Source organism: Teleopsis dalmanni, chromosome 1 (assembly GCF_002237135.1).
Source record: "Teleopsis dalmanni isolate 2A chromosome 1, ASM223713v2, whole genome shotgun sequence".
Lineage (NCBI taxonomy): Eukaryota > Metazoa > Arthropoda > Insecta > Diptera > Diopsidae > Teleopsis > Teleopsis dalmanni.
This window is the reverse complement of record NC_051846.1, coordinates 15,995,167-16,009,281: the sequence shown is the minus strand read 5'-3', so window position 1 is coordinate 16,009,281 and position 14,115 is coordinate 15,995,167. Positions and strand designations below refer to the sequence as shown.

General features: G+C 30.9%; 1 protein-coding gene across 1 annotated transcript; it reads left to right on the top strand.

The window, feature by feature from the left end:
• The first annotated feature begins 4,653 nt into the window (after positions 1–4,653).
• Positions 4,654–13,001, top strand: LOC119671913. The gene is made up of 8 exons (XM_038082789.1): positions 4,654–5,754; positions 5,819–6,000; positions 8,335–8,504; positions 8,576–8,638; positions 8,712–8,804; positions 8,863–8,959; positions 9,918–10,062; positions 10,119–13,001. Exons 1-8 carry the CDS (start codon positions 5,030–5,032, stop codon positions 12,112–12,114), a joined length of 3,471 nt encoding a protein of 1,156 aa, XP_037938717.1. The 5' UTR covers positions 4,654–5,029; the 3' UTR covers positions 12,115–13,001.
• The last annotated feature ends 1,114 nt before the right edge of the window (positions 13,002–14,115 follow it).

The following is a 14,115-nucleotide window of genomic DNA, read 5'->3' as shown; positions in this document are numbered from 1 at the left end:
TATTCCTCAATTTTAAATAAAGAATATGAAATAGATAAAAGTCAGGTTCCTTATAAGGATACAGAATATTTTTTCTTATAAGAATACAGAATATTTTTTTTATAAGAATGCTGCTATACTTCACAGGATCATTTCTGTAGTCAGTCTTCGAAAGTATACTTAAAATTATAAGAAATTATTTCAAGAGTAAGGATATCTTTGAACCTAATCTTTTAATCTAAAGTACATTTATTTGTATTTTCCGAATTTTTTATTTAGACATTATTATTGTCTATAAAGCCTACTCGAAAATATTAATAGTCTTATCGCATTTTCTTGAAACACAGAGAATATAAGTGAAATAGGGTGAATGAAAATTAAAGATTATATACGGGTTTCAGCCCAGACAACTTAAAGAGAAATCGATTGATATATACATGGCATATTTGAAAAATTGTGAAATAATATAGTTAATCTAAACTAAACGTAACTGAAGGTAACAAAAGAAACTGCATTCTAGTTCCCGATCATTTGTAAAAAATGTATAAGTAGTTTGTGTTATGTACTGTTGAGTGGCGCTGTTACTGCAAAAACTAAAACTAAAAGTATTTTAAAGTCGACTTATGAGTTAAAAGATTACCCTGAGTGGGTCTGACAACTTATGTTATTTTACGGAAACATTTGGTTAAAAAATTTTATAAGACAAATAGACGTCACGATTACGTCCATTTTAGATAAAAAAAATTAACTTAAAAATAGTATTTAAGATTCATTTGTATTTTGCAAGTTTTGCTCAGTTATAAACTATGTATTGCATTTAATTACGAATTAAAATTGTATGCCCCTGGAATGGTTATTTTTAAATTTATAATTTTGATTTTGATTTTGAACACTGCTTGAGCTAGGATATTTTTTCCTTTCTAAATTGTTGTATTCCAAAAATTTAAATAAAGCCTTTGCTTGCCAAAATAGTTTTAAATGAAAAATAAATAAGTCGATTAAAAAAATATATATAACATTTTGTGTTAAATAAATTAAATTAAAATATTTTAATAAAAATTGTTGTTTAAGATAATGTACAAAAAATGAGAGAACTGTTAAAATAAAAACATTTATAAAAAAAATATATTATTTGTTTGTGTATATTTCATTAAAATTTTTATCAATATTTTCCAGTAATCTTCGCTTAAAAATCGTTTAATATAAAATGTAACATTTATAGAACGATTTGAACGATTATGGCGCTATTTGAACAATCCTGGAAGTAAGGGTTTTACACGAAAGTTAATAGTTCTGGTATACAGAGCACTCGAAAAATCTGGAGTATGGCAAGTTTTTATTTTTTGTTCTTTTTTATTCAGAATTATCATAGCTGTTATACCAGAAGGATTACAGAAAACCGGCTATATATACAGCCAACGAATTTAAGAGTACCTCACAGAATTTAATATTCCATAGTACTCGTAAAATCTAAAATAGGGCAATTGCCATTGACGCTGTTAAGTCAGATGCAAGAGGCTTGTATAGTTAAGATTTAGAAATAAGTACAAAAAATTGAAACTAAACAAAGAGTATTGGACTGGCAATCTAAATCGCCAAAATGAAATGAATGCGACTAAACAGCTGATACTTATTGAATTTTAAGCTTTGGAGGCTAAGGCTTTCAAGGTGACATTAAATAACGGCGGTAGTATTGGCAACTGTTTCACATCATCAACAAAATGTGGAGATATCTAAACATGTCTTCACAAGACTGATCTACACATATGGTTAAAGGTTCACGTTTATATAGCAATAAAAGATGAAGTGTATTTTACTAGTATTCTGGCTAAATAAATATCCGTAACAAGTTATGGTTCAAAACTGTGCAATTACAAAATAGCCCTACAAAATATATCATTAAAAAATTCTGGATCATAATTCCAAATGCAGTATGCAACATATAGAAGAAGCAAATAGAAGCAGAATAACGACTTAAATGTAAAATTGGAAATAAACGATGAACATTATATAGAGTACGATAAAAATTACTTGTTAGCATCGTATAAGGCTTCATAATTAAAAGAGTTGACGAATATTTTAGAAACTTACCAGGAATTGTACCATTATAATTATTGTATAATATACATTAGATTATGGAGAGATAAGATCTTCGGAAATGTTTCCAAAGTTCACATTTTGATAATTGATACATTTTTTATCTAATTTGTTTCATACGGTAAATCCAATAAAAAAGCAATTACCTTGAAATAAATTTCGCATCTCATATTGCAGCTGCTGAGTTTAAATAATCCCATACTCTTCCTAGCAAACACAATAAACACAATAGTGTTCTTAATTATTTGTTGTAAGGCAGTTTTGATTTTTACCTTTGTCCACAGGTAGTCGAAAATCTTCAAACATTTGTGTAAGGATTGCTGTTGCACCCTATTTTTGCATCTCAACGGGCGCATCTGCTTATGCGAGCATGAAAAGAACCAATTTGTGTTTATGCAATGTCAGGTTGTTAAGTTATTTTCTACCTGAAGAAATCAAAATAAAAACAAAAACTTATAATTTTCTTATGAATCAAAGTATTGAAAACCGGATTTATTGAAGACGAAAAAAATAATGGATCAACATATTTGAGTTTTGTGGTACAAAAGGAAATTCTTACTGATCTTTTAGAATGGCAATTTGAGCTACAAGTTTTGCCAAGGAGTGTTAAGCAGTGTTAAGAGCAGTTTGTAAGAATATATTCAAATAATTTATTCTATCTCAACATATTTAAAAAGTATCGTTTTTTATCTTTGCGATTAAAAGAGTCACAACAGATGACAAAAGAATCACAACAACAGAGTCACAACCGCTCAATATTTCTATTCTTAAAACCATTGATTTAAGTCAAAAGATTTTAGGACGACGTTTTTCCTTGTTATACCGTATTCTATCAGTTTTAGAGAATTTGATATATCGATCAGGTTGAGTTCTAGCGTTGTTAGTTAATAATAACGGCTAACAAGTGTTCAACTTCGACGTTTATACGATTATTCGAGACTAACTGGTCGAAATATCACCACTCATCCCTCTGTATTTTGCGTTATTATCTGAAAGAAGAAAAGCCAAATTATTAACCTTCCTAGTTACATGTCTGATGCTAGTGTAAATTGCCCTACAAAATCTAGATTTCACAATTCACTTCGAGATAACTTCTCCATGTTTTGCTGAAATACAAAAGTATTAGGTTTGAAGTTAGCTGGGTGAATGACTCTCTATCGTACTGACTGTAATTTTGACGAGTCTTTCAAAATTGTTGCAAGTTAAATTCAAAGACAAGCGGTTTAGTCGTTTGTTTGTCACAAATGCAATTGCTATTATCGGAGTGGGCAGTGACATAATACCAATATGATTACTGAATTGTATTGATAAAGTCGACAAAAATTACCGACCTTTAATTTATCATGCTGACAGGAAAGTAACTTGTTTATCAACTTTAAGAGTCCTTTAACTTGGATCTAGTTAGTTAAATTATCAGCTCCTATTTATGCCTTAAAGGTCCGTATGTGAAACTACATTATCACAGTCTTTTTATAATTGTTGATGAAAAGGAGCAAATTTCAATACTAACATGAATGATTAATAAAATAGATCCTCTATTATTAATAACCCTGGTAAAATTGATTAAACAATTTCCATTATCAAAGTCCTCTAATCTGGATCTAAGTTAGTTTTAATCACCATTTTCATACACATATTTGTTTTCTTTTCTACTTTTCTAGTATATTCATTTATTTTATCTTCCATCAATCATTATTTTTCTTACATGGTACTCCTAGTGATGTTTCCTATGTTTCATATAAAAATGTTTTGTTATTTATTTTCCTGTCTTTTATAGAAGCAGTCCAAATACTCTTACCTATGTTACCTATAACTACAACATAATCCAATATTATTGTGCTGTTTTTTTGATAGTGGATATGTCTTATATGGATGGCGTCTTATAGTCATTAGAGAATTATTTTTATATGTGAGTCTAAGAATGTACAGTTTATACATATATCAGATTGAATTTTGTGAAGTATTTAAATGCACAGAGTAGCTCCTAATCATTAGCTATGTAACATCAGAAAAGGAATGTTTGAAATTTTGTTGTGGGGTCTGCATTTGTTTGGTAGATTGATTTCATTTCTATGTAATTTAATTGAATTACATTTTAGTGAATCTATAAATATGGGATATTTATGTATATAAATGATGTAAAAAATAATTATTCAAAATACTTTCTTTTAGAAGTTTGGTATCTAACATACTCAAATCTGAATGACCACATACTATAAGATCAATGCTGGTATGCATATTGGTATTTTATTGTTTCCAGTGTAGAAAACAAGTTGCTCTTCTCGAGTCTAAAGATCACACATATCGAAATACATAAATACATATATATAAGCACTTACAAATATATTGTATTTGTATCTGCTTTGCTTAAGAAAACAAAATAAATATCTTCAAGTGTGGTTAGTTTGTTTTTCCTTTTTTTAGACTGAACGAGCAAAGAAATTTTATTTGAGTGAAGTGATCCCGTCCGATCTTGTTTAGACAATCTTCAGTTGTGTTTGAGTTTTGCTCACGTGAAGTTCTCCGTACTTCGCTCTCCTTTCGTTGCACTGTGATAGTTTTAACAACATAAGTAAAGTTTAATTAACTTGAACCGAACGAACCGAGTCTTGTTATGTTTCTCTGCAATGGGAAGCTTGGGAATCTTTTAACAAGATTTTGTAGATTCGTTAAGGAAAATGAATGTGAATAGGTAAAAAGCTACCAAATCCGTCAAGAAATTTATTATTGAAATTTTTGTTATTGAAAGGGTTGGATAAACCGGTTTAAAGTTCAATGGTTATAAATAAATGCGTGCAGAATGAAAAAAAATCTATAAGTTATTTGTGATAAGAAAAAATATAACCATGATATAATAACAAGTTCAGAGGTCACAAGAGTGTGAATAATTTGTTGTAAATACATTTAATTATAAATGGAAGAAGTACAAAAATTTAAAATACAAAATTAAAAAATGCGCCATAAACAAAAATCGCAGGCTCGTCTTGAGACCACTGCGTCTTGCAACAATTTGTGCCGCCCACCGCCTCAAACAAGGGAACCAATAGATTTTAGGTTTCTAATCGGTGGATATGTTCCTAAGACTTCTACTCTGGATACTGCAAACTACAATGCGTCCACAGCGAGTTCAACTGATACGGGTCATCAATATCACTACATACAATATCAACAGGCTGCGAAATACAATTGCTGTCATTGCACTTGTACCTGTATAGCACAGAATGCTCACCAACAACGACCTATGGTGCAAAATAGTTTCCCAATGCAAAAAGAGCAACAACAACTGCAACAGTCACAACCACCAACATCGCACGATCAGCAACAGAGTAATGATAAAATGGCAGTAGCTGTTGTTGTGCATCAGCGCAGTGGCGTTGGAGTGGACACTGAGCATGCGCACTCGGAAACATCACTGCTACACCATTCGTATCAAGCACTGCAAGTCACTCAAGCTGAGGATAAACCGCTCAATGTATTAGCGAATTCTAAACATAACTCAAGTTGTGATTGTGACTTGGAATGCACATGTAGCGCATCGGTCCCAAAAAAACAAAAACATTCCAATCTCGTTGATGCTGTAATAGGCGCTGATGAGATAACTGTTAGCGAATCTGATAACAATAGCACAATTCTGAAGAAGAAAAAGATTCATGATTGTCCGTATACGCATAAGAAGATGTAAGATCATAAATTTATAATTAGAAATTTATAATTATTAGAATCATCTCATTTGTAATCGCAGAGATGCATGTTGTGAAAATCATAACCCCACAGTCATACGAGGGAAAGTATGCAATTCAAATTACAATTCCAGCCAAATAGATATTTACAATGAAAGTATCATAACAGATGGAGAAACGAATGAGAGACCACCTTTACCGCCAAGACCAGCTTTAGGCCCAAGAAGCATGTCTAATACGAGTGGTAAGTATACAGTTAAAATTTTATAAACTTGAATTCGAAATAAAATAACAATATATATAGTTATTCAGAAATGTTATTATAACTTGTTATAATCTCAATTAAAAAAGGAAAATTTAAATATGTGAATATGTAAATAATTAACATTTACAATTTAAAATTTTATTATAATATAAGCTTCGAGACCCAAAGCGTCAACAGTTTAAGGATTCTCTGCATATACATAATAATTTTTATAACTCTAAAAAAAAATTTGAAGTTAAAATAATTGAATTGCATCATCTTATGTCCAATTTACATAACCAAAACTTCAATTTATAGGTGCGGGAAATTGGTTATGTGGTTATAGCAATTAGAATCGATGGGTTGTATCACAACGGGGCCAAATACTTTCAATGATTCTCGTCGATGAAATAAATAACACCGTAGATCACTGTACAGATTGGAGGGTCGCAGAAACAAATAAATACGTTCATAGTTGTTTTTGCCAAAAATAAAAATACGGTTATAATGATAAATTTAGTTTTATAAATTTATCAATTTAAATTCATTTATTTGGTATACCATACAAATAAAATAAAATAGTTTCACCAGTACATCAAATGAAAATTTGTGTAATTGTAGTAGATTAAAAACATGTCGCAGGCCGCATGTGGTCCGTGGGCCGTACTTTGGACAGCCCTGCTGTAGATGTTTAAATTAGATTAAACAATATTGGTTGTATTTAATTGAATCTATACTTGGTATACTCGTATTGACTTAGCTTCTGCACCAAATGCAGAAGTCAATGCTACGCTAAAATTATGTATATGTAGCCATACTCCATAAGGAACACAATGAATTAAATCCATAACAACAATGAATATGAAATATATAAATATTCAGTTATCATGATTTCGACGTATTCCATTCCTTTGCAGTAGCTAAAACATAATGGTAAATTGACATTTTTCAGCTATGAGCTGTACTGGTACTTTATACGAGTATTCCGGTTAAATTTTATTATATTTTATATCAGTATAATTTATTGGATCATGTTAAATATATTAGTTAAAAATCTAGAGTGTGATATACGACTAGGATCTCGAATTTATAAGTCCTCTGGAAATTGTCCTGATTCGAACGACCTTTAAATCAAATTAAATAATTAAAGTCTTTAATGCTCTTGATGCAGTTCTTTCTTTAAATAATACATTCTTTAAATAAGAGGGATTGTCTTCAATTACAAATTATTCATATTTCTTCTCGATTTAACGATGGGTTGATAACGATGTGTGTTGCTTGTATTATAATACTTATACTATGAATATCATCCTTAAATATCTTCTATTCCGGGCATCAATCACCTGTGTAAGTTTTAGTAAGCGCTGATCAAATTAGACAGTTTTTGGGTGTAGTTCATATGTAATTAATACTTAGATGGCAGAACGTAGGCACTTGTTGAATGCAACAGTTGACTTGCTATCCGTCTAAATTACTTTGCTCACGATAAATTCTAGTGGTACCTTCATTTAGTTATGTCTATTTGAAATATCATTTACCGCATATTGAAAATATAATCTTCCATCGTCATAGTGAAATCTCTTCTTTTTTTAATAATATAGATACATCTTTGTTTAATAACACCCTGTATTACTGCATATTCCTGTACATTCCGACATCTAAAAGGTACAAGCATTCAAAATTCGGGACATGCGTAGTCTCTTGAAACATATAAGCTTCTTAAGAGCAAATCAAGATTAATGCCAACAATTCAGGAAAGCTTTCCCAAAGAAAAGCTTTTTGCATTCAATACTCTCGTTAGCATTGAGTTCTTGAGCATTGAGTTCAGGGATATGTGTGCAAGAGTAGGAAGTGCGTTAATGTCATGAATTATAGTTGACATTTAATATACTGCATATAGATATTCGGGTAGATACTAAAATAGAGGTTAAACCGTTATAGTGAAAATAGTTTAAAAAATTTTTGAAAAATATAAATAAATATTCTGGGATTTTAAAATGGTTTAATGTGATTTTCAGTAAATATAGTTGCAGTGTTAATTACCCTCTCCTTGCCCCATACTTCTTTGTTTAATTATTTGTATTGAGCAAGCAGAATGCATGGGTATCCAGTCATGCAGTTTGTGCAATATAGTGTACCACCTCTTTGTACTTGGGTACCATCGCACGATCCACACAGAGTAGCTCATGGACCGCCGCCTTCAATGGGTGGTTAGTTGAAACGAATATAATTATTAGATACTATAGATATAAATATATATATATATATATATATATATACACATAAATAAACTATTATAATTTTTAAATATATGCAATCATATTATTTTTGCAGTAAATCCAAGCAACACTGGATTGAAAAAGTACGTTATTTGGTGTCTCATATGTGGCGGATTTTCATGTTTACTAGGTTTACTATTTCTGGGAGTTTATTTTTTATTGCACTCCTACACAATAACCGTGGGTAGCTTTGAAACCGTACCAACGTTTGTGCCAGCTGCTTTAGTATGTTTTACAGTTTCTAATTTTCTTAATTAAATAATAGAATAAATATTAATTAAATTATCAAATTTCAGTTAATACTAACAGGATTGTGCATAATCAGCTTAGCTAAACGAAAAAATCGTTACAGTTACTTGGTAAATATAAACTTATGTTCTCTTGATATTCATGATATTCATAACATTTAATTATATACACACATTTTTATAGATTAAACTGTCAGGAGTTTGTGGGCTCATATCTGCTCTTACTTGTGCCTTGGTTACAGTGACAACTACCGTTCTTCATATGAGCAGGTTGCAGGTAAGCTCGTATGTCCGATTATCGTTGTTTACATTAAGTTTATCGTGGTATCCCATAGGCTTTGCGTGAATGTGAGTATGCACAAAAGACGCGTACGTGCACTTGTTATTCGGATGTGATTGATTCACGTGGAGATGTAGACCGTGTCGATAAGGGTAAGTGGTTAGTCTTTTTACCTAAAAGGGCTCAAGTTATAGCAACAAAGACAAAGATATTTTAAATGTTACATATTATGTCGAATTTATAGGGCAACATTTATATATTTCACTTGAAGTAATAGGTTTTCATTATAGTTAGTTTGCTTTGCTCATTTTTGGAGCCCGTAGAGTTTCTCTTCTGTCCATATAACGCATAGCGCCGTTTTGTTCCAAAAACTCATTAATAAGATTAAGACAAATTTTTTTGATGTCAACCTTCTTGATTTAGAAAGATTTTTATTTTAAAATCAATATCTAGGATATCTGCTTGGTTCATTTATTAGTAAACTTCCATCTTGAAAAGACTTAACCTATGCAGGCTTGAGCATTTATATAAAAAGATTTCAATTGTATATTTTTCTCTTTTCTCCCTGCAGCTTATTTAATTTTGGTTACCGCGGATGTATGGTATCAGTAATTATCTGCCCATAACTTGTCATTACAATACTCTTAAAAGTTTTTATTATTTTTAAAATTCTTTGTTTATAACATATTTGAAGTATTTTATCATCAATTCTTTACTAACATCAGAGTGAATAACAATTAACCAGTGCTTTCCTTCTAAGTAAATCCTCAGTGCTTCCCTAAGATATACTCTTATTATATATGTTATTATATGTTAATGACACGATGCGTATGTACTAGAATTACGGCACAGAAGATCTGAGCTGAAATCCTACTATGGTGTGGTATTAAAAGACGCACTAAAACAGGCGTTAAAATATGTTTGATGGTACTGTCTCAGAAATAGAGCTTCTATTTGCAAAAAAACTCAACTACAAAATTTACATAGAGCTTTAACTTCAATCACCCAGATTGCCCTATGTTATAAATAAATAACAATTAAATTTTTTTTAGCATTATATATAATGCTATATAGTTTTTAATTAATCAATTTACATTTATTTTTCTTAAGGTATTCGCTTAGTGTTTGACTCGTTGTCAGATTGTGGGGTTGTACACGGCTCGCTCTACTCATGTCTTCGAGCAATTTTTGGACTATCTGTGGCTGGCGTATTAATAGCAGTGTTTAGTTGTATGCTGGTTTATCAGCTATTAAGGTTTGTTGTTAAATTTCATAAACATGTACATAACTCTAATAATTTTATATTTCCAGTCATGAACGAAAGAAAATGTACTGGGAACAACTTGAATTACGTTGTCGTTCTCTTTATACTAGTCAACATGCGCCACCAACGAATATTGCGCCATCAAATACACGTAATCCTGTTTGCCGTTGTTGCGAACAGTGCCACGCTCATCGTCAAATGCCATTACAAACCACCGCTTATCCTTGGGATGAAAATGTTGATCCTCGTTTTTGGAATGGTCCACAAGCAAGTAACTTTTACTCCCCAAATCCAGGGACAGATGAAGTACATGCTGGCCAGCTTTGTCGTGGACATGCGCCGCCCAATTCTCGTACTCGAACAACTGGCTGGAGTTGGCCTCGTATGCCATGGCAAAGAAACACTCAAGATGCAAATCCTCGATTTCGTCAAACACCTTCCAGTCCGGACTCACAGTATGGTTTTTCAAACAATGCACAAAACAATGAACATGTTATAAATCAAGAAGAATTAGCAGTGGCTCCACGAAATGCGCAACCCTTCAATGTTGTATCAAATTATGGTGTTTGGGGACCACCACCACCATACAGTGACCCCAATAGTCCGGCCCGTCGGGGATACTATCAGTATATACAGCCTAATAATTGTGTTGGTCATAATGCGCCAACTGAGTGCAACACCAATGTAACACCTGCAGAACAGCATATGCCATGCATCAATCACCGTGGTCAATTTCTTGAACACCGTAGTATGCCTTGCACTACACAAATCTCCAATACGAGAAATTTAAATAAAAATAATAATGACAATAGTAGTAACAATAATTTTAAGTCCAAAATGGAATATGATAATGCACATTCCGATGAGGATATTGGCACCGCTTGCGATCGTTTTTCTAACACTCTTCCAACTCGCAAAATGAAAAAACGTATCGATACTGGTCATAAAAGTATAGGTCATAATTCTAATACTGCTGTAAGTACACAAAGAATTAATGTACAGCAAGTCTTTCCAAATGCTTCTGGAAACAATAACATCCTTTCTGGAGAGCCAAGTACCAGTGAAGCTACGTCAGTAATAGTACGCAGCAGTGAAGACAACGCAAGTGGTAGAGGTTTGTGTCAACAGTCAAGTATGCATCAGCTCGGAGTTGAGAACTCAGCTTTTCAAGGCGCAAGCGCTGATTGTGGTGCCACTGCGATTATAAACAATAATTGCGATCCAACAGAATCTGAGGTTTATTTCGCAGATGTTAGTAGTTGTTGCAATATATCAGTCAAGAATGATAACTTTTACGATGAAACTAATCAACGCAATCTTCATGGTATGTTACTTCACCATCACCACCACCAACATAGCAACTGCAGTCATAGCAGTAGTGCAAACGAGGATTATCTAGCACAACGATTCGGTAAAAGAGAAAATTCAAAACGCAGTCGCTTACCATTTCCACAAACACGTAATGAAATGTATGATGAAGACAATAATCCTATTAACATGAGATGTGGAAACAATATATCAAATTTGAATAAAATGCAGAAGGAAATATCTCGACAAAGCATGTGTTCAACCGAATCAGATGCAAAGACTGAATTTACTGATCTATCACCATCGACTCCCTGCAGTAATAAATTCATTCAAACTAATCAAATTCCAACCAATAACAGCAATGTTAACAGTAATAACCAAGATCCAAATGAAATAGTAAGACCACCTGTTAATTTCGTTGCAACTTTTCCTTATTCCTCCGAATCGCAAAGTTTGGAAGCCCATCGGCGCTCAACAAAAAATGTACAACAGGAACTAATGCTAGCACCCGAAGCACACTATGAGGTAATCAGTGAAAACAATTGTGATTTCGCCAAAACAACAGGAATGCAAAAACTGTCCCGCCCTAACAATTTTTTAAACAATAAGCACAATGAGTTTATACACAAATCCAAACCCAAATCCAAGTCAAGAGAGCGTTTAGACACGAGTGAAAATTATAAGTCAGAACTCGAATGGTCTGAAAGTAGCGGAGATAATCGAAGACATTTGTGAAACGAAGTTTTTGTCTAGTTCATAATTTAATAACGCATAATATGTATAGATGTTTTTATAAAGATAGAACTTAAATCTATGCTTTTGAAGAGTAGCACGAATACATGGGAAATAGTAACGAACGATATTGTCATTGACATCTTAGATATATTTAGTTAAGGAAATTTTTGCAGTGTGTTAGTTACTTAATTCGTTAAAACGAAACAAAATATTTTCAATATTTTAAACTAATATTTTTCAATATCGCAAAATAAAAAGAGCATTTTGTTGAAATTTACAAGCACTTCTTTGACAAAATCTGATTGATGAATTGATTATTTTTAATACTATACATTAGGTCTTCCTAAAACGTGTGTACCCACATGCTTAAAGCATTTCATTGGATTATTTAAATTTAAAACCTTAAGTTCATTTATAACTTCTCATTGTTGGACCTCTAAATTTAAGCTCAGCCTTGAGTTGTTATGTTATATTCCAATTATACGCGGTTTCCGGTTTACCGAAATAATGCCTTTGTGTGTTATAACTAAGTTATACTATTAGTTATATATTTTTTTTTTGACATAACATTCCTTGAAGGATTTGAAAAAATGCATTCTCCCATATTTGTCGATTTTTCGTTTCCGGTAGCTGACAACTATTCTTCGTATATCATTTTTCACTTTATCTTGCATAAAATGTATTTGTTGGCAGTCAGGTATAAATAAGGTGGACTGAATATTTTGTTTCAATACTTCTGCATATATACCCGTATGTAAGAGAACTATAAAAACTATTAGAACACAGAAACTCTACAGAATATAGTTTGGAAAAATGTTTAGACGATACAAGTATGTCTCACTGATAATGTTTTCAAATTTATACTTATTTCAGTTAACTACATACATAAATTATATGTATTACATATTATATAATTTTATATATGTATATAGAATTCCCAAATCATACGTGGCATATATGTGTAGTATATCAAGTTCTATATATTGATTTCCATTTCAACGAATAATCAATTGTCTTTATTTTTGTGCATTTAGTACATCATTTTTATAATATGTAAGCCTTTATGTCTATCAAATTGTATTCAATTTTAGTGGTATGAATATTTATGTGTAAATTTATCTATGTTATATATATATAGTAGTGAATATCTTTCTCATTGTAGTTTTAACTATCTGCTCTATATACTCAAAAAACTATGATATGCTGTGTATTATTACCTATTAAATAGAAAGAAAATTGTATTTATGATATTAGCAATCCTTATATGGATATATATATGTATAAAAAATGAGTCATATATATATATATACATATATATATATATTTATATGTATATATAAATATATATATATATATTTACGTGCCGAACATATTTCTTGTTGATGTGGCAAATATTCTAGAATTTAGGAAAATATAGTAGTATTTATGATATATCAGTATTTAAAAATATATATCAATATATATAGACTATATTTACAAATATGTTAGTTATATTAAATTAAATATACATAAAATGCATTTATATACATTCATATATAGCTATTTATCTATATACAAATAAGTAATTTTAACTAATCATATTAGTCGTTGAAGAACGAAACCAACCATATTAACCATATTAAATGTGAAGACCCACATAGCTCTGAATTGTTCAGTTAAATATATAGTATAAATAATAAATTAAATTAATTATAAATTAGTTATTTAATTCACATTTTTGTTGTATATGATGTTGTAAACTTATAGCCTGCTTTATATAAATAGAAGAATTGTAATAACTTTTTAAACTGTTAAATGATAAGACATTTATGCTAACTTTGGACTCGATAAGAATTATTTTAATTTTTAATAGAACTATTGCTCAAAATAGAAAAATGTATAATAATAAAAATTATTATAAAACAAAAAGTGTTTTTTTTTAACAGCATTAGTATTGCCACCAATATTTTGTATAATAGTTGGTATCGCATGTGATAAGTATTTGTCATTCTCTTACGATGA

Coding starts and splice junctions, on each gene's coding strand:
- LOC119671913 (XM_038082789.1), top strand. CDS start 5,030: ATGCGCCATAAACAAAAATCGCAGGCTCGTCTTGAGACCACTGCGTCT. Junction 5,755..5,818: donor CCGTATACGCATAAGAAGAT/GTAAGATCATAA, acceptor TTGTAATCGCAG/AGATGCATGTTGTGAAAATC. Junction 8,960..9,917: donor TGTAGACCGTGTCGATAAGG/GTAAGTGGTTAG, acceptor ATTTTTCTTAAG/GTATTCGCTTAGTGTTTGAC.